The 22,084-nt window shown below is 36.5% G+C and overlaps 1 protein-coding gene and 1 long non-coding RNA gene across 2 annotated transcripts; one reads left to right on the top strand and one right to left on the bottom strand.

Moving 5' to 3' along the window:
• Window positions 1-15,496: 15,496 nt before the first annotated feature.
• Window positions 15,497-15,928, top strand: LOC103405803 (zinc finger protein GIS2-like). The gene has a single exon (XM_008344813.1). The coding sequence runs from the start codon at window positions 15,497-15,499 to the stop codon at window positions 15,926-15,928; it is 432 nt and encodes a 143-aa protein (XP_008343035.1).
• A 4,455-nt stretch (window positions 15,929-20,383) lies between these two features.
• Window positions 20,384-21,813, bottom strand: LOC108169883 (uncharacterized). Its single transcript, XR_011575140.1, has 2 exons — window positions 20,647-21,813; window positions 20,384-20,563 (listed from the first exon to the last, which is right to left on the bottom strand). It is a non-coding gene; the product is annotated as an uncharacterized lncRNA (long non-coding RNA).
• Window positions 21,814-22,084: the final 271 nt, after the last annotated feature.

The raw sequence follows: 22,084 nt of genomic DNA, 5'->3' as shown, positions 1-22,084 counted from the left end.
TCCATTGATGGTGGTGGTGGTGAAAGTTTTATTCAGGTTTGGTGGATCGCCACCACAAGACCTCTGGCACCACTGTGCAGGTTCTTCACTAAACTAGGACCAAAAACCCGTCAATCATGGGTGGAAGTTGAAGAGGGAAAGCCAGTGTAAAATTTCCAGGTGGTGAATTGGTGAAAATCACTAGAAAAACGACGGAAAACCGCCGGATATAGCTTCGGGTCAAAACCGGGTCGCATGGGTTGGCAGGTATCCAGTCCTCCCCTTTCCTTTTTCTCTCATTTCCCTCATTTCCCTCATTTCCCCTCTTGTTTGGGCTATTTTCCACCCCTTTCTCTCCTTTCTCTTTTCTCTTTTTCATCTCAGCCGTTCATCTCTCTCATTTCTCTTTTTTTCCCTTCATCCCAGCTGCACATGTGGCACAACCCATTGCTTTAGATTTTCTGGAGCCTTCTAGAGTGAAGATTAAATTTACAAAAATGTCCCTAACTGCAAACGTTAATAACTTTTTTGTTATAATTCTGTTTCATGAACATTTTGTGCCTACACGCTCGTGAGATCAAGCTCTATCCAAATATATCAAGAAATATGATAAAATATATGAGGATAAAATACGTCCTCATATAATTACGTTAAGCCAACTAGGGCATTTTTATCTTTTTAACTTATCGATACAAATATCTACCGTAATTATATATACGTCGTAATTACAAATACGACTACAAAATACTTATTTTAATATTCAAATCCAAGAACAGATTTTCACATTTTTCCCACTAAACTTTCATTAACCATTTATTGATTTATTTTCCTATTTCCTTCATATATTCATAAACATAAATAATTAATTTATATATTTACATTTTTCAAGGTATTACAATATTACTTATTAAAATTTACAAGACGCTTTTACATTGCTTTTTATACTCGCAAAATTTTAAAAATACAGTTTATCAAGAGCTCAATTGCTTTAATTTACAACTGATTATTCTTAAAGTGCAGTATAAGCATTTTTTTTAAGCAATCCCAAAGTGACTCTAAACCAAACCCATTGGTCTATTATTTTCTTTCCAAGTTTTGAATTCAGTGGCAAAATCAAATTGAGCTAGCAAAACTGGTCCAAGATTCAGTTCATAACTTCCAATTCGTAATTTGGTTGAATCAAACCGATCAAACTTTCTAGTACAAAACATACTTGCAAGCGGTTATCGATATCATCACTGATTAACTACTAGCACCAACTATTGGGTATGGAATTTTATACTAATGGTCTTGATGCAATTAATAGTGAAACCATTCATCATAAGCCGTTATTCATTTTGATTAGGGTCCTAATGTTGGACTGTAGATTCTTCAAAATGTTATCTTTTTTTATCCTTCAAGATGTCATCTCTTTTGAGATCACTCTTTAGTGTACCTCATGTGTAGCTAATTCCACATTGGTAACACTATTTGATTTGATTTTGGTCTAGTGAATTTGATTCAAGTTTTCAATTTGTGGTCCAAACTTGTGACCCCAAGGTTTTCAATTCGTAATCCCAATTTAGATTTAATCAGATAAGAGTTAGCCCACTCTGATACCATGTCAAAGTTTCAGAGTCAATTCAGTGACCCATAACGACATTGTTTTTTATTCCCAACTAAACTACATGCACATATTAATGGGTGTAAAGTTTTTGTACAAAATGTCTCGATGTAATTAGTAATGAAACTAAGCGGATCACCTCGACCTATGGTACATAAACATGCAAAGTCTTACATACACATACCATAACTATCTTATAATACTAGGTCGAAAATTCTAGTATGTTCATTATTATCTTATACTAATAGTTTCAAAAATTCTAGTATGTTTAGGAGATTTTCTACTCGAGAATTTTTAACAGTTACATCTGTATGTCATTATATCTTTGACTTAAAGTCTAACATCCAAAAATTATCTTGAAACATACTAAAAGTAAAAGATTTTCATGTTATATATATTTTTTGTATCTATCGCAAAGGTGCAATAATATCAAAATATTAGGTTTCCGTAGCAACCATAACTTTTTCTGACATGACCGCGTTGGACATCTCTTGTAATAACACATTTTATTTTATTTTTCGTTTGTATTTTGAATTAGTAGTATGCTCTGAATATGTCATGTATTATTACTATTATTTTGTTGGCAGTTAAATATTATTATATATTTTGTAAGGTTTGTATTTTAATATTACATTGTGTAGTTCGCACAAAATTTTTATACATGTTTCACATATTCTCGGCATATGCATTCATTAAATAGCTTGCGTCACTCTCAGGTGTCGGCCAACACGTAGCCATCTCGTTGTCCTTCGGACACCGGGATCAGGACGTGTCACGAGGGTTAGCCCACTCTGATGCCATGTCAAAGTTTCAGAGTCAGTCCAGTGACCCACAACAATATTTTTTTTATTCCCAACCTAACCACATGCACATATTAATGGGCGTAGAATTTTTATATAAAATATCGTACTGCAATTAATAATAAAACTATTTCAACTATACATTTAATTCATTCAGGTTTTCGATGTAAGACTTTGCATTCTTCAATATTACGGTGCGTCATCCCGACAAATGGTATAAAACATACAAAGTCTTACATACACATATCATAACTATCTTATAAAACTATTTCGAAAATTCTAGTATGTTTAGAATTATCTTATAATACTATTTCGAAGGTTCTAGTATGGATATTCTCCACTTCAGAGTTTTAACAGATCTATATATCATTATATCTTTAACTAAAATTCTAACATCCAAAAAATTTCCGAATATAAGATAATTTGAAACATAGTGTAAAATGTCCTATCACGCAGGCGCAATAATATCAAACAATTATGCTTCCGTAGCTAGCGCTTTTCTGAAGTGAACAGGGTTTTGTGTTATTCTGTTCGCACAGTTAACTTGCTTAATTTGTCAACATATCGGAAGGAGATCCTCTTCGGATCTCTTCCTTCAAAGTTCAAAAATCAAGTGATCATTTTTAAAATTTGATTTAACGGTCTGAATCATTTGATTTCTTAAAAGTTATAATAATTTTTTATCGTTGGATCAAATTTTAAAGCATGGTGGGAGTTATGGTTGGGATGAATTAGGACCTCAATTTTTGTTTAATATTCTAGCTGAAGATGCAAATGTTTCCATTCGTATTTGCATTTTAATACAATTCTATCCTTTGACCAAAAAAAAAGGTCCAGATTACTTGATCCCTGAACTTTAGAATGAGAGATCCAGAAATGATCTCTTTCCCAAAACATCCACCACCTTGCCAGTTGGTGATCAGAAAGTACTGCAACCCTACTTTCCACAAAACTAGAAACTTGAAAAGAAGACCACGGAAAGGGACCATCTCTGGATCCCTTCCACCTAAGCCTCATGACCCATAAATTTGGATTTTTGATTTGATCAAACTGCTAAAGTTATTATAACTTTTAATGGGACCTTCTGTTTGTAATGGTTGGATCAAATTTCAAGAGTATGAATTTATGGGTCATGAGGCTCAGGTGAAAGGGATCCAGAGATGATCCCTTTCCCCCGAGAACCAAATTTAGCAATTTTTTTCTCTCTAAACTTTGGAGGGAAAGATCTGGAAAGAATCTCTTTCCCAAAATATCCACCACCTTGCCAATTGGTGATCAGAAAGGACTGCAACCCTACTTTCCACAAAACTAGAAACTTGAAAAGAAGCCCCCGAGAACCAGATTTAGCAATTTTTTATTTTTATTTTTGGAAACTACCAAATTGAGCAATTAAATATGGAAAGAAGAATCAAAGATAGGGGCATTTTTACTCACCACTATTTAGGGTGGTGTGTGTTCATCATCCTAATTACCATTGTTAGATGAAGTTGAATTTTGAGATTCGTGTAATGGATAAATACAAATCTTAATATTCAAACTTATCTAACGATGATAAATAAGATGATGATCATACATTACACTAAATGATGATGAGTAAAAATGCACTCATCAAAGATGATGAGCAGAAAACAATGTCAGTGGGATTCATATGATTGAACCTTATAAAAAATACCATAACAAACAAAAGCAAACAATTGACTACCTAGGCAGGCCTGGCTTCGCTGCCTCACCAGTTGTGGACGAGACGAGGTGAATTTGGTGGACCTTATCTTCGAGCCATGAGTTCTTTACACATGGAAATCTTTGGATGTTACATGCCAAATCCTTGTAATGGTGCATTATTCATGTTGGTTTGGCTCTAATTGGTGATAAGTCTCGATGGATATATTTTTGACACGTGACATGTTGAGCGACATAAAAACTCAACACATGATATGTTTTAATGGGGTAATATATGTTATTCAACGTGTTATATGATGTATGTTGTTTTTTTGAAGTTTTTCTCAGAATTAGTCAAGAGATTTACATGCATCCAGTGGCAGATCCAGGATTTAACATCGGATGGTCCCAATAGAATATCAGTACGAGAAATTATTTTGTATGTTGTGAACACAATTTGGTACACCAAATGTAACAATACAATTGGTACATTTGGTTGGAAACTTGAGAAATAATCAATTGTATTATTATACTTGATATACTAGGGTGTGTTTCTGGTACACTAAAAAATTCTCTCCATCCAACCGGGTAAGGAGTGGGGATAGCCAATTAGGAATTATAATTTGGTAAAGTGATATGGGATTGGGTTTTGGATGACGTGAAATTGGGATTGGTGACTTTACTCAAAAGTTGTTTGGGTTTTATGTATTTTTATTTAATGGTTTGAACTTTGAACTTTATAACTGAATTAAAAGTTGCTGTTGAATGCTCTCTTATGGTGGTTGTGCATTTAATTTTTTTAATGGCTTGGCCTAAAACAAGCCATTACTTTATAACTGAATTAAAAGTTGCTGTTGAATGCTCTTTTATGGTGGTTGTGCATTTAATTTTTCTAATGGCTTGGCCTAAAACAACGTCGTTTTGGCCAAGTTCATTAAAAAAAAAAAGTCTTCTTATTTCTGTTTTTTTTGGGCAAAGCCTACAATCTGCAGTCATTGCTGCTCTTCTCTTCTACCACAACCCAGACTTAGATGGTCATTAGAGATCCTCACAGGCATTTATCCGAGCTTCCGAGTGGTCCCTGAACCACCTCGGTCCCTTAGTAAATCTGTCTCCGCATGCACCCCAATGAATCCATTAGCATGTCCAAACCAATAATACAATATCAAATAAGAAAGTTAAAACACATGACATTATGTTAATAACTTGAAATGCCACATTGACATCCTGAGAGAAGTACGCATATCCTTCCCCAATTAGTCGGCAGACACAAAACTTAAGAGAAAACCATATAAGAATCTCTCAATTTACGCAGAGAGGACAAAAGGCTAGACCTAGCTAATTTCAACTTGCATACATTTTAGAACAAGAAGTAATCACACATTACAAGAACGGACATACCAGAATGATAATATAGTATCATATGAGAATGCTTCACCCGAGAAATCTAAGAAACAATTACAGAAAAAAGGTCTCTCAATTAAGGTGGAAAAGAACAAAAGTCTATACCTATCTAGTTAGTTGCAACTTGCATTTATCATAGTACGATAAAGAGTTTTTATCACAAATGGTCCCTGAAATTGACCGTCACCATCAAGATGGTCTTTAAAATTAAAAATCAATCAATGTGCTCCCTGAAAATAGATGTTGCAAATCAATGTGGTCATTCTGTCATAATTCTGTTTAAAATTTCGTTAAGTGCTGATCTGGCACATAAATAGGCCCTACAAGATTTACGAGTTTTTATCACAAATGGTCCTTGAAATTGACCCACACCATCAATATGGTCCCTAAAATTGAAAATCAATCAATGTAATCCTTAAAACTTGGTGTCGCAAATCAATATGATCCTTCTGCCACAATTCTGTAAAAGAGTTTGCTATGTGCTGATATGGGTTTTAATTATTAATTAAAAAAATTGTTTAAATACCTTTTTGCACAATGAATTTTTTTTTCTTATTGTAAGGCCTACTCCGAAAAGACCTTGCTTCTATAAATTCTCAAAGGTACAAGGCTTAACCAAGGCTTAAGAGGGGGTGTGGAAATAGTTTCCAACAATGGACGCACCTCGGTTATAACCTCATTATCTCAAGGCAGATCTCGTCGTACCTTGCATCACTAGACCACCATGGAAGCGCCGAACAAGCTCTCCAAGATTATGGTTGTGTGGATATTGATCGCCTAAATGTTAACGGTGATGTCCCAATAGTTGTTGCTAATAGGACCAAGTCGTCATCAAAGGTGATCTCTATCTAGATTTAATTCGGTGAAGGGTGTCAAAGTGTGTAAAAATGGGTGTATTGAGTTTTTTTTAGAGAATAGAGAGTGAAGGAGGTATAGAAATGTGAACTGTGATCATATGTGATTGCAGGACTGGGTTTTTTGGGTTGACAATTTTTTTATTACCTATTAAATTATGAAGCCTATTTGTAATTTTTTTTTAATTTAATTAGACTTGTGTGACTCGTTTATGTGTCATATCAACACATAACATAATTTTTTATAAAATTGTGACAGAATGACTATATTGATTTAAGACACTTACATGAGGGATTACATTGATCAATTTTCAATTTAAGGGACCATTTCGATGTCGCAGGTCAATTTCAGGGACCATTTTGATGTCATAGGTCAACATCAATGACTATTTGTGAGGAAAAATAGGACTTATGAGACTCATTTATGTGCCACATCAACACTTAACAGATTATTTAACAGAATTGTGACGGAAATATGGGGGAAAACAAAAAAAAGTAGGGGACTGTATTCACCTAAAAACAAAAACAGTAGGGTGTACTATTATCTGCCGAACCGATGGAAAAGCTCAATTTTCTGGGCATGGAAACACAAATACATAGCTTCATCCCTCCGGCCCCTACCTGCAAGCGGTGGAGGAGGATGCAGCAACAACATATAGCCTTTCCCTTTTAGCGTTTTTGTCGTATTTTGGCAATTGCTTTCAACCTTTATATCGATGCATGGCCAATAAACGAGATAGGATTGTGCTATAAGCTATTTATGGATCAAATATTGTACCATGCGTAGTAACGGAGTTAGAGATTTTTCTTAATGGGGCATGCTAAAACACGTTACAAGTGAATAGGGGCATTCGCCCCTAGTGAGCCTATGTGGCTGCATTCCTCCATTCCCACCAATAGCATACATATCATGATCTTATTAGTTTTGTGTGTGGTGTTATCCATGCATTCATTTTACTTTTTACACATCTATCTTAATTTTTAGTTGCCAAATCGAATTAATTGAAAAAGATCATGGACAGAAATTAACAAAAGTGTGTAAGAAGTAAAAAAAATGTGTGAATCGCACTACCTATCTCATTTTTTTTCCAGGTTAAACATTTATCTTGTTTTTAACTATAACTAGTTTATAATTACTTATCACGTTTCCACATATACATGTGTATATATTTAGATCAAATATTGGTACGTTTAAATTAAAAAAGAGTATGGGCTCATTAAACCAAGCCTAGACCCAACCCAGCAAACCCAAAACCCATATCCGACCCGACCCAATCGGATCCTAGGTTTCAGGTCAGCGCGTGGGTCCGCGTATGGGTGCCTGTCATGGTCGGCATGTGGAGCACACGCGCCTCCACCGGACGTACTATGCTCCACCGCTGTCCACAGCGGCGCCAGTGACTTTTCCAGCCAACTTTCTGATGACCTAACTCGGTGTGCAGCAGTGCGTGAGGCTACCCGAGGTTCCCCTTTAGGTTTTTTAACATCCTGAATCCGTTTATGACTTCTGTTTTCTGAAATTCAACTGTTTCAGTAGAGTTTTATTAATTAGTCCCTTTATGTGCTTAGGTGCATTTGTTAGTGGCATTTCCGTCATCCTTAGTTCGCATGGCTCTTTGACGACGGAGTATCTGTGAGTGGACCCATTCTAAAATGCATGATTTTATTATTAGAAATGCATACATGAAAGCATGATTTTATGACTACGTTTTATGAAATGTTTATGAGTAAATCGGATTTACGCTTGATGATATTTCATGCTTTATCATATATCTGTTTACTGAGATATTTATGATATGATAGCTATTGAGCTTCAATGAGACATATTTTGGAAAGATTATGTTTATGATTTTATGTGCTTACTTAGTGGTTATTCATACTATGTGCCTATGGACGAATGATATTTACACATGGAAATCTTTGGATATTACATGCCAAATATTGGTAATGGTGCATTATTCATGTTGGTTTGGGCTCCACGTGGTGAGAAGTTTTGGTGGAGATTTTTCTGACAAGTGACATGTTATACGACAAAATTTTTTGCCATACGTAAGATAGTCTATACAATTTTATTTAAAATTGGTATTAAAATCAAACGGTTTGATTTATGTTACAGTTCTAATCAAATAAATAAATAAATATATATATATATATATATATATATTTTTTTTTTTCAAATCTTCTACTTCCACAGCCAAACACATTTCAACAATAAATTCAAACAAATTTAATTTCACTAGTAGATCTACAAGATTCGTGAGAGAGGAGGTAACAAATGTCCCACCCAAAAATTGCTTCAGCACCTCAGTGGACTTGCAAGACCCGTGATGCTGAGTTACTTGCTCAGAATAAGGGAATTGGATCCCATTCGGATTCACTTTGCGGGGATTCTATTATTCGCCCATAGGCACATAGTATGAATAACCACTAAGTAAGCACATAAAATCATGAACATAATATTTCCAAAATATATCTCATTAAAGCTCAATATCTATCATATCATAAATATCTCAGTAAATAGTTATTTGATAAAGCATGAAATATCATAAAGCGTAAATCCGATTTCCTCATAAACGTTTCATAAAACGTAGTCATAAAATCATGCTTTCACGTATGCATTTCTAATAATAAAATCATGCATTTTAGAAAGGGTTCACTCACAGATACTTCGTCATTGAAGAACCATGCGAACTAAGGATGGCGAAAATGCCACTAACAAACGCACCTAAGCACATAAAGGGATCAATTAATAAAACTCTACTGAAACTGTTGAATTTCATAAAACAGACGTCATAAACGAATTCAGGATGTCAAAAACCTAAGGGGGAACCTTGGGTAGCCTTACGCGATGTCGCACCGAGTTTGGTCGTCGGAAAGTTGGTTGGAAAAGTCACTGGCGCCGCTGTGGTTGTTGCCGTGGATGGCGGCGGAGCATAGAACGTCAGGTGGAGGCTCATGTGCTTTACGTGCCGGCCATGACAGGCACCCATGCGTGGACCCACGCGTTGACCTGAAACCTAGGATCCGATTAGGTAGGGTCGAATCTAGGTTCTGGGTTTGTTGGGTTGGGTCTAGGCTTGGTTTAATAACCCTAAGGTTTGGGTTGGGCTGGATAGCAAGTTGGGTTTGGATTCGATTTAAGGGTATCGAGTCGGGTCAACTCGATTTCAGGCCATGGGTCAGCCAGAAACTGGGCAGGAGTTCTAGAGCTTTGTTCAAGCTTATTTCTTCACCATTTTCAATATACAAGCTATGGAAATGAAGCTTAGGATGAGAGGAAGAAGTTCGTACCAAATTCGAGACGTGTCATGGTCAGAGTTGGCTGGAAAATCACTTAGAATGCACGGTTTCTCACTGGAATCTGGGAAAAGCTCACTCCGAGCTATTTCTACGTTTAACAAGTGTATACAATTTAAAACTAGCTTTGATCTAACCTTAAAACACCCCAAAGGTTTCTAAGAGCTTACCAACATCAGAAAAACCACAAAACACGTCGGAGTTCATCTGGAGAAGTGATGAATAGTGACCTCATCACTGTGGAAGTTCCACGGTGCTTGCCTGAGGCTTCAAGGTCACCATATCATGTTGGTGAGGAATGTGGTGGTTATTATTGAGCTCGGGGAAAGGAGTGAGAGTTTGTAAAGAATAGAGAGCTTGGGGAGAGTAAAATGGAATGAGAGAAAGTGAAGGGGAGAAAATCTGAAGAAAAAAAAAGAGGGGGAATCCGGATAGGGACAAGGATAAGAGGACAATAATCCCCATGTGGGTCCCACGGTTCACCATCTAAGAACACTAAAAATGAAACACGAAATATCTGAAAAATGTTCGACGTTTCGTAACGTAAAATCTTCATTATAACTCCAAACTCGAATCCATTAGTGGTGATAAGTACAATAAGAATAAACTATAAAAAAATTAGTAATACGTGTTTTGACGAGACGGTCAACGATGTCAACTCAAGGGTAATTTGGTAATTTCATAAGTTCGATAATACAAAATATGATAAATCAGGGACAGGGTTTTACACCTCGACCGATTGAACCTAAATTCGAATCACGAATTAAAAGACTTAGAGTCACAAGTTTGGACAACAAATTGAAATACCTGAATCAAATTCACAAAACCAAATCAAATCAAATCAACTAGGGTTACGAATATGGAATTGACTACAAATGTGGTACACTAAAGAGTGGCCTCAAAAGTGATGACATGTTGAAGAATGTAAAGTCCCACGTTAGAAACTTAATTCAAATGAATACATCTTATGATGAATGGTTTCACTTCAAGACCATTAGTATAGAACTCTATACCCGGTAGTTGGTACTGGTTGTTAATCAATGACAATATCGATAACTACTCGGACAAGTATGTTTTGTAGTAAAAGTTTGATCGGTTTGGTTGAACAAAACCATGAATTAGAAGTTATGAACTAAATCTTAGACTTGTTTTGCTTGCTCAATTTGACTTTGCTAGTGAAATTCAAAGCTTGAAAGAAAATTATTAGACCAAACCGAACCAAAGGTCTAGTTTATGGCTAGTTGGGATTGTTGTGTTTCTTTAAAAAAAAATTGCTTAAGAGAAGAAAAAGATTGAAGATGAAAAGAAAGAAATAAGTAAAATGAAGATGAGCAAGAAGAAGAAATCTGAATGAACAACAAATTGAAAAACTTTTGGCGTAAAAATAATAAAATAGCCAATTTATGTCGGTTATAACAGCCAGAATACTAAAATAAGAACCATCAGAAACTAAAATAAGAAAATAGTCAATTTCTGTCGGTTATAATCGCCAGCATTAACTTAAAAACCGTCAAAATCTGTTAAAAATATTTATATATATATAAAAAAAAAGAATTCAAAAATACTGGCGGTTATAATAATTTTATGGTGGTTGAATCCGACACTAAATATCCGCCATGAATTTATGTTGGATATAACTGACAGGATTTCATTATTATCCGACACTAACTGAATGATGTGTCGAATATCTTTTATCCGACATAATGGCTTATTAAACCGTCACCATCATCCGACATCTAAAGCTAATATCGTAATAGTGTGTTTAGGTCTCATTAATCACCCCTTCAAGAACTAAGTCTAATTAAAATTATATTCGTTTAGGTCAAGAATGTCTTTGGACTTTCTCGCTTAAAGACATCTTATTTTCAAGAGGATGAAAGCTAATATTAGTTATAGAGTAAAAATTTAAGTTAATCTTGAAAAGCACTGATTTAAGTGTTTTTAGAATTCAAAAATATTTTTCTATAAACGCTTTGTCATATCCCGGTCTGGGGTCCACCACATCTCGGGCCCGCTCCACCACCGTAGCATGATATTGTTCGCTTTAGGCCCCGACTACGCCCTCACGGTTTTGTTTCTGGGAACTCACACGAGAACTTCCCAGTGGGTCAGCTATCCTGGGAGTGCTCTCATGCGCTACTCACTTAACTTCGGAGTTCCCATAGAACCCGAAGCTAGTGAACTCCCCAAAGGCCTCGTGATAGGTAAGGATGAGAATATAAATATAAGGATCACTCCCCTAGGCGATGTGGGATCTTACAATCCATCCCCCTTAGGGGCCCGATGTCCTCGTCGGCACACCACAGCCAAGGTTGGGCTCTGATACCAAATTGTCACATCCCGGCCCGGGGTCCACCACATTCCGGGCCCGCTCCACCACTATAGCACGATATTGTCCGCTTTGGGCCCCGACTACCCCCTTACGGTTTTATTTATAGGAACTCACACGAGAACTTCCCAATGAGTCACCTATCCTGGGAGTGCTCTCGCGCGCTACTCGCTTAACTTCGGAGTTCCCATGGAACTCGAAGCCAATGAGCTCCCAAAAGGCCTCGTGCTAGGTAGGGATGAGAATATACATATAAGGATCACTCTCATGCGCGATGTAGGATCTTACAATCCACCCCTTTAAGAAAATTTTGTCCCCGAAATTTAAAATCATTTGTTATACAAAACTCAAAGATAGAGAAGAATAAAATATGTGTAGGTAACGAAGAAATCAAGTCAGAGCGATTGCACAAAAGGAAAAATGTCATTCCGTCGCGATCGGAGTGCAATGATTCCTCTCTCATGCCTCCAACTCATACTTTCCTTCTTTTTCAGTACAATACTATAATATAATGGTTTTCACAAAACAAAATGTCAAAAATATTTATATGTACTAACGTCCCGTCGAAAATGTATATATAACAACATAAGGTTTATGGTAGTGGTATCCCTGGCTGGAAGTGTGCCGACGAGGACGTCGGGCCCCTTAAGGGGGTGGATTGTAAGATCCCACATCACCCAGGAGAGTGATCCTTATATGTATATTCTCATCTCTACCTAGCACGAGGCCTTTTGGGAGCTCACTGGCTTTGGAGTTCATCGGAACTCCAAAGTTAAGCGAGTAGCGCGCGAGAGCAATCCCATGATGGGTGACCCACTGGGAAGTTCTTGTCTGAGTTCTCAGAAACAAAACCGTGAGGGCGTAGTTGGGGCCCAAAGCAGACAATATCGTGCTACGGTGGTGGAACGGGCCCGAGATGTGACCTGGCTTTGGAGTTCATCGAAACTCCAAAGTTAAACGAGTAGTGCGCGAGAGCAATCCCATAATAGGTGACCCACTAGCACGATATTGTCCCGGGCCCGCTCCACCACCATAGCACGATATTGTCCACTTTGGGCCCCGACTACGCCTTCACGGTTTTGTTTCTTGGAACTCACATGAGAACTTCCCAGTGGGTCACCCATCATGAGATTGCTTTCGTGTGCTACTCGCTTAACTTTGGAATTCCGATGAACTCCAAAGCCAGTGAGCTCCCAAAAAGCCTCGTGCTAGGTAGGATGAGAATATACATATAAGGATCACTCCCCTGGGTGATGTGGGATCTTACACGCTTTCATCATTTTTTTTTTAAACAAACAAAATTATCTACACTAAGATTATATCCAACCCTTGGAGTAAAACCTAAAATTGTTAGTCCATAAATTTTAGGTTTTAATCCAGAAATAGCTTTTCTACTCTAACCCTTATGGCATAAATTTTTTAGCCTGAGGTTATTAAAGAATAATTTTAGCTAATTTTTTTTTAAATTATGTAAACTATCCTAATTTAATTTTATGAACATTTTAACCTAAAAATATTTAGATTCCGATAAATATTGAAAATTCATTAAATTTGGGTGAATTTTGAGTTAAATATATATTTTTTAAATTATTTTAGCCGTTGGATTTAAATTTGGGCTGCTAGATCTTTTTTATACCGTTGAATTTGATCATATTAGATATCAACCGTTGGATTCAATGAAATTATAAATATAAAACAAAAACATTAACTAAATTAAATGTGGACCGTTGGATAACCTACGACCCGTTTGAATTTCAACTGTTGATTATCCAAAAATGACGTTGACTCACTTTTCTTGGCCGACAATTGCTGGACACACCTACGTGGGTGAAACTGCCCTTTACAGCTGTTCGGGCAAGAATGTCGCCTTTGGACGTTCCTGGCTGGAGCACACAGCTCCCTACGGAGTTGGCACTTTGGTTGACTATCGAGTTCTCGCTTTGTTCGTCGGGCTACAAAAAGAGTACAGAGTTAATTCTGAAAGGTGCCTTTGTCGGGCCTTAAGTATAGGCCGTGAGGCTCGCAGTTAAAACTAACTTAAGTGTTGAGGCGTGCCACTGCCATCTCAGTATGGCAGATGTAAAATGAGTAGATTTAAGCCGATTACTTGCGCCCCAAGTTACTCTAACTTCTCATTATCAAAGGATTGTCATGGATGAGTTAAGTCCACATTATATTCTTTTCAATGCCTTGAGATCAAGGACTTTTGTGTATCTTGTAGGTAAAAGGGCAGAGGTTCGGGTCTAATCAAGGCATTAAGTGGATTCACTCTTAAGATAGTAAAACCATTTAATTAAAACCAGATCTAAGAGTAAGCTGAACTTTGGATCATTAAAAGACCTAAAATGATTTGAATACATACTAGCGAATTCATTACAACACCAGATCTATTAACTAAAAGACAAAACAAAGGGAATCGGGCAAGATTGAACCTTGTTGGGCAAGGCTGGACCTTTCGTCGTTTCTTTTCTTTGCCACTACAAGGATATGAGGGTTTCAAGGGAGAATAGATGACAAATAAAGTTACACAAGAGAATCGATAATACTGGTGAGCAGCAGAGCTATTACACTAAACAAAAGATAGCTTATGTTAGGGCTGATCCTAAAAAAGGATTGAGGTTGGGGGCTGACTACAGCTTTGTATGCAAATCTGGCTTGAGCAGAGTTTATGTATTTGTTTGTTTGATTGGTTGAGTGTCCTTATCTTTGGGCCCTCTTCCTCCTTTTATAAGCGAATTAGTCTGACTGCTTGTAGCTTGGTTCCTGCCCGAAAGCAACTGAGAGGTAGTGGCTCATCAGTAATTTACGTACTCTGCCATCCAGAAAGTGCTTTTGGGCTGAGAGTATGCTGATTTCCATCAAGTGTTACTTCTTTCAAGCTACTAGCCTTTGCATTTAATGTGGAATCATCATTTTGCCTTGGGTTGGGCGAATAGGTTTGATGCTGGGCCTTTAGGCAGAGTCATGCCTTATGGGCTTCTTTTTCGAGCTTCTCTTCCTTCAGCCCAAAGTTCAAATATTAACCCAAACAACAGCAATGATAAATGTTGGAGCAATGCTAGAACGCGTCCTTCATGTGGCGCGAGTGGTTTTGGGCGCTTGTCATCCAACTCCCTCTCTTCCACTTGCACAAGTGGGCTCCTTAACTAACCCAATCCTATTTTCTGGCCGGTATTTGGCCCAATTTTAGCTTCTAACCCAAAATCCCAAATTGGCCCAAGGGTTGGAAGGAAATGGGAGGGGAATAGATGGTAAATTTTATGACTTACTTCAAGGGTTGGAGTTGGTCTAAGAGGAATAGAAGAAGGCTAAACTTTACAATGGACTAACAATAATGTGATTCAAATCCTCTTTGACTAAGACCTCTCAAATTCGCCTTTCAGTTATTTAAATCATTATCCAAAGGAATCGTATATATCTGACAAATAATAGTAAAAGCAATAATAGGGGAGGCCCATGCAATAGTGCTTTAGTAGCTCTGCGTATGGGTTGGGTGTTTCTAAGGGCGCAGGTAATATATATAAGTTTCATTAGTTTTCAATTTCCATGAACCATATTCTTTCATCAGAAAATGAAGCTATTCGGGTTTTCGGTGACAGAGGACAGTGACCAAGTCGCCATGATCATCGAGAGCAAGAAGTTTGAGTGTCACTACTGTGACCGGAAGTTTAAAAGCTCTCAAGCATGGGGAGGTCATCAAAACGCACACAAAAGAGAAAGACAGCTTGAAAGGATGGCCATGTTAGAACATGTTCAACATCTTCGTCATCCTCCTCCTAATCATGATCATCGTGATCAAAATCAACTGGTAGCAGCAAGTGTACCCATATTCGTTTGTTCTAGTGGGTCCACAAGCAATATCAATGGTGATCATGCTGGTGCTGCTCGGGTCCCGTCTGTTGTAGCTCCCAGAAACCCTCACGGCCCGTACTTTAAACAGATCGAACAGGTTGTTCCCAACACAGATGAAGGAAATTATGTTGATCTGCGTTTGAGACTTTGAGTCTTAAAATTCACTAAACTGGTTAATTAGAAAGCTTTTTCTGTCATTTCTTGTATGGTTGAAAACTTGCGTGCATGTTCAATTATATGGTTCCGATGCCATCTGAAAAACCCTAAAAAGTTGCATGTTCAAGCTCATACATGGGCAAGCATTGTTTTACAATGCATTAAACGATGCATAAGCTATGAAATAGATGTTTATGTCTTCATTATTAGAATCTTAATATTGAGTACCTTACTTTAGAAATCATAAAGTCTAGCTAGCCATGTGAAGTTTTATTTTCCTAATCAATGGGAAAGAGGGAATTCTAATTCGGGACATTTTTCAATAGTAAGAAAAGATACTATTAGACTGAGAGTTAGTTCATAGCCATGTAAAGTTATATAGATGCATGAATTTTCTTTAGCTTTCATCTTGTTAATAGAGTTAATCATTCCATTTATAGTTTGATCATTCAAAATCAGAGACTTAAAAGTTAAAGTCTATTTTTGAGAGTATAAAACCTAGAATTTAAACTCTAAATGGTTATGCTAGAGTCTAAATAATCAACGATCTAAATGAGACTAAAATAGCCGAAGACAAATTAGCAAAAATGAGATTTCCCAACGTCAGTCTCATTGTTTATAATTCGTTAATAACCCAATATTGTTTTTTTTTGTTTTGGGGGGGGGGGGGGGGGGGGCGGGCGGGGTGGGGTTTCAAATTGTGGTAACATGTTATGATAATCTCTAAAGCTCCTTGAGGAGAAGTGGAAATTTATATAATATAAGGGACATTCAACGCCGATTTATGTGTCTGTCCTCTATCCATTCGAAGTTACTAACGGGGGTCCTACTTCTTTCAAGGTCAGCAAACCGACCAGACTATGCTAACAGCCTGCTGCAACCTCAGCTAGTAAAGGATGTGCATCTGCGCACACACACACTGTATAAGTTCGCATTCGTGTCTCCTCTTTCGTTAGTGTTAGTTTCTCTGGGGACGGGCTACCATGCGTGTCAACTGGTGAAGGAAAGGATGACGTTGTTCCTTGTGTGATTAGGTGGTGTTGCATGTAGGAGCCATTCTTCTCCTTGCTTGTCCAGGAACCTGTATATATTCTTTCAATCCTTTAGAAATCTTGTTTTTTAGTTTGCTTTTAGTATTAGGGTTTTACTGAAACGCACACATCGCCCAGAAAAGGAATTATTTTTTATCCAAATAATTACACATATATTAAACATGTTTTTAATTACCTGGGCATGCAAAACTCATATATGATTGATTTAATAGCTCAAGAAAAAGCTAGCTCTTCCATTTACATACCACAGTGCTTGGATAAGTCAACGGTGTTCCTCTAATAAGAGAGATTTTCAATGTGATCGGAACACAGGATGATACACCATATATCACTATACAAATTGTGAAATATGTTGTTAAAAAGATAATAACTTAAAAAATAAAATTTCCCACCACTTATATAAAAACATATAATGTATTACCAATGTTCTGGTCACAATGAAATGTTTCTCTTATAATACCAAGTCTCCCCTAACAAATTGGAAGGTAACGTGCATAGAGTATGATTCTCTCCTCTCCAAACCTCATTCTCTTCCCTTTTTCTTCTCTTTCACTTCCTCTTTGTCTCTCCCTCTCTATAAATAAATCTACATTTGACGTGACTTAATCATGACCGTTCAAATAGAAAGGGACCGAAAGGGAGAGACGTTTGAGGGGAAAAAACCATACTCCTAAAATAACACTCAACAATTTACTCCCATTTTTTTTCCAGTTGTTTTTTGCTTTTCTCTTTCTCTTGGTCAAATTCTGCCTTTCGTTTGTACAGTTTTAACGCATCCATAAAATTTCGCATTTTTCTGGAGCCCCAAATATTTATAGCAAATGTAAATAATGAGAGTTCTGTTTTAGACTGAGTCACAAAGTACATAAATCTACAAGAGTATCTATGGAAGGTTCCAAGTTAGTGAACAAATTAAAACTTGCCTAAGCCCACACATTGTGTCTGAAGCAGTTTTTTATTTTTTTGGAAAATATATGGGAGAAAGAAGTTTGAAAGAAATGTGAAAGAGAAAGGGAATTATTTTTTCGGGTGCTCACCAATATCTATTTCTAGATGCTCATTTTTTTTTTCTTGGAGTAGATTTCTGGATGCTCATTAATTTGGCAAAGAAATCCTCTTTAAGTTTGAGCGGTTTCACAGACCCTCTCGTTCTTTCTTTTTGTTGTTGTTGTATACTCGTCACATCCTCACAAATTAAGACAATGGTTTCCCAACCCTTCTTATTTAATCAACATCATCTGAGAGACATATGACAGCAACGCAAGTCCCCCTATAAGAATTCCATGCTCTCCCATCAAAACCAAGTTTTTGTCGTCCACCTCTCTCTCTCATTGCTCGTCAACCTTGATTGGCAAGCAAGAAAGATGAGAGAGATGGACAAGATGCAATCAACTTATCAATCAACGTATATGCCTTATGGTGACCGTGACCACGAAGGTTATCCTTGGGAAAATCAAGGGTATTCACGTAAAGCATCTTCGATCTACAACTCTAGCCAAGTAGAGCTCAAGAGAAAACGTCGGGTGGCCAAGTACAAGTCCTACGTCGTTGAAACCAAATTCAAGACTGCTTTAAAGAATGGGGTACGTTGGTTCAAGAACAAATATCATGCGCTTGTGTATACGTAGTTTGAGAGAATGTAAAGGAATATATCTCAAACTTGAGACTTGCACGTAAACTCTAGCTAGCTAGATTTGCATGCATTTGGCGTTAGCCTCTCGAATTGAGGTTATGTTTCATTCTTTCAATTTTTGTGCAATTGATCTGTCCATTCATATTTTTCTGCCTTTCGATTTGTTCAATTTGTGGTTAATAACGTGAAAATCTTGAAAGACATTTGTGATCTATTTCTATACGATGAATGCCTTGTTCTTCTTGAAATTTTCATCAGAGTCTTCTTCTCTTCGGTAATTTTTCCGGATCTGAAATGTTTACCTTAACATTAGGCTTATAAATTCCAGCATAACAGGATATATGGGATTTTACATATAAACTAGGACCCAAGAAACTTGAGTTTAATAATTTTTCACACATGATCATGAATTTGATGGCGTTACCAGTACATGATCGACGTACAACTAGATATATTCAATCTAAAAAACAGTTATTATCATTCATGAGATTTGAATTCAAAACTTTCTCTGATAACCTAACAAATGATTATGAGAGGATGTACTCTCCCAATAAAAGAGCGCCTTAGTATGTTCAAAATTTCACTAGAAGATGGGTCCTTATTTACCAAAAGAAAAGAAACATGGTTCCTTCTGTTCTATACCTAAATAGTTTGCATGTCTTGAGTCATTAAGATCTTTGTTACATTACAAAAAAGCAAAGAAGAACTTTTATGTCTTAACTAGAAAACATGTCCACATGTTGCTACGGAATTAACAATTGAACCAAACGCTGGGCTCGAAACATGTAAAAACAGTGTAACATCATTAAAATTATTGACAATCAAAAGGATTGAAAATTTTAATACAAAAAATGTTTAGTTTATGCAATCTATAAGGTAAAAAATTGCAGAATGTTTGGTAATCTACATACAAAAACTATTAGTCATCCATTGTGCACCAAAGCACTTAGATACTAAAGATTGTAAAGTGCTGGACTATTTACATGCAAAAAATATTATGCTCCTTAGGTTAGACAGAATTATTTACATAGATTAGAAAGAGTTATTTACATGGCCAAAAATGTTAGAAAGATTGTTTGATACATATATTGACAAAGGACTGTAAATTTGATGGCTGGAACAACTGAAGTTTTGGTCAAGTAATTTTCACCACTAGGAAAGCAATCTAGGCAAAGGAAAATGAAAACTAAACATTTAGATTAATGTGGCAAATTTATTTTTGAATAAATTACACCGAAAGAAAAAATAAAGATGGATGATATTTACCTAGTATTTTTTAAGGAAATTTTAACAAAAAACTTCAGATACTGTTCACTTTAACAAAAAATCATATTTTTACACTAAAAAATCAATCATGATACTATTTGTCTTATCATTATTTTATCTTTATCATTAAAATATAAAGTTTTAAAATCTTTTTCATTAGTTTTTTTTTTTTTTTTTTTTTTTTTTAAGCAAGATGATCTATCAAAACCGAACGCAATGACGTTCTAGGATTCATATAGCCGACTTCACTTAGTGGGAAAAAATTTTGTTGTTGTTGTAAGCAAGATAATCTATCTTTGTAACAATCGGTGATGATTTTTTTCCCTCTTCTGAATTTTCTTCCACGTCAGTAAAGCAGGAGAAAAAGGAAAATTGAGGCATATCATGATGTCTAGCCCATATTTTGTGGCTTTTTCAAAGGCAGAGATTCTATCGGAAGTTGTCAGCGAGATTCCATCGCCTATGCAAATATCTCCATCATCATTACATTCAAATCAACTTTAGTTAATTGAATTAATTTTAATAATTGTAATAGAAAGTAATGATTATGTCCAACGCACTTGCTCAAAAATTAAAGCCTAATTTATTTATTTTAATTCAAAAAGGAAAGAGGATAATGATTTTTCTTCACAATTCCCTCAAACCCGGTGAACATATATTTTCTGGGTTCTTCCTCTTCCTGCATAAAAAGTTAAAAAATTAAAAAACCAAAAACGAAGAATTTTAAAAAATCAACTTTTTTCATACAAGTATATCTCAGACCTCAAATATTTATTTCTTCCACTTCCTAAATATTGCAGAATATTTGGGTCAGTTCCGTGTGCCTGACCCCCCTTTAGCTTGGACATTCATTTCTGTTCTGTCATATTCGAACATACGGACAACGAAAAGCAGAGTTGGAGAGAATAGTATAACTACATAATACATACTTGAGGTTTTCCAGTGAAAGTGTGCATGTAAACTTTTACGAAAGGAGAACAATGGCTCCTCCAGCTTTGAAATAGCAGCTGGGCAAATCCCATTCAAATCCAAAACCAAAACATATCAGATATCCACACAAAAATATGCAAAATCAAAACCCTCGCCGTCAGAAACATGCAAAACTCACCCAAAAGAAGGTTTCTATATGAAGCAAAAGAGAATTCCAAAACTACTTAACCCGTCGTGAATAAATACCTACACGTACTGAGGGAATAGCCAAAACTCTCAATACCATCTGCATCCATTTATGAAAACGTTTTTTGTTTGTCCTAGTAAGCAAGCCTCAAAGGAAAAAACTAAAATTGTTTACCTTTAGCACAAAGGGCTTCGAAAACTGCACACAAAAGCCCAAAGAAACGTAGAGCAACGTCTCCTGAAACAAAAAAAACAGAAGCAAATCATACACTCGGACGACGAATCTAACGATATAAACAGAACACCCAAAATTACATAAACGAAATTCATACGCAAATTTTCCGAAACAAAGATGAAATTGTCACTGAATTCATAATAAGAAACATTAAAATTAAGTTTAAAAAACCCTCAGACTCCTTTGCTGTGCTTTCTTCCGTCTGTCTCGCCGCCCTCTTTCGCCCCTCCTCTCTCTCCTTCGTCCTCACTCTCTTTTCACCACACACGGCTCTCTCTCCTTTTCTGCTATCTTTTTGGGCTCCCTCTCTCTCCTTCGTATGTCTCTCCTTTCTTTCTCTTTTTTTTTTTTTTTTTTTTTGCTTTTTCCTTCGGCTTCTCATGATGGGCTGGCACCTTTCCTGCTTTTCTGCTCCTTTTTCTGCTCCTTTTCCTCCTGCTTTTCTGCTTCTTTCCCGAAACTTGTGTCCTGCTCATAAATAAGTATCAAGCTCAGAATTGGTCTGCTAAAATTCCACTGGTTGTTACTTTCCTCCAATAAAACAATCTTAAACAGTGTCTTCAGCACCTTTACCTATAAAATACTCCAGAAAAGCAGAAAGAAGAGTGCGATCCATCCCGTCCTTTTACACGATAACCAACACGGGGAGAGCAGGGGTAAAATTGTAAATTTAATGTTCGAAACGGAAAAATACTTTGGTCTAGTAGATATCTATATACACTAAAGTTCAGTTCCTCATTGTTCATCATGTGAGAGGGGTTACTGTTCACCAACAGTGAACTCCCCAGCTGCCCTCTAATTTCTTCATTGCCCGTACTTTTGTCTCTCTTTGCTACAGGAAAATGATCT

Source organism: Malus domestica, chromosome 13 (assembly GCF_042453785.1).
Source record: "Malus domestica chromosome 13, GDT2T_hap1".
Taxonomy (NCBI): Eukaryota; Viridiplantae; Streptophyta; class Magnoliopsida; order Rosales; family Rosaceae; genus Malus; species Malus domestica.
The sequence above is the reverse complement of the archived record's forward strand: the minus strand, read 5'-3'. Positions and strand labels throughout refer to the sequence as shown.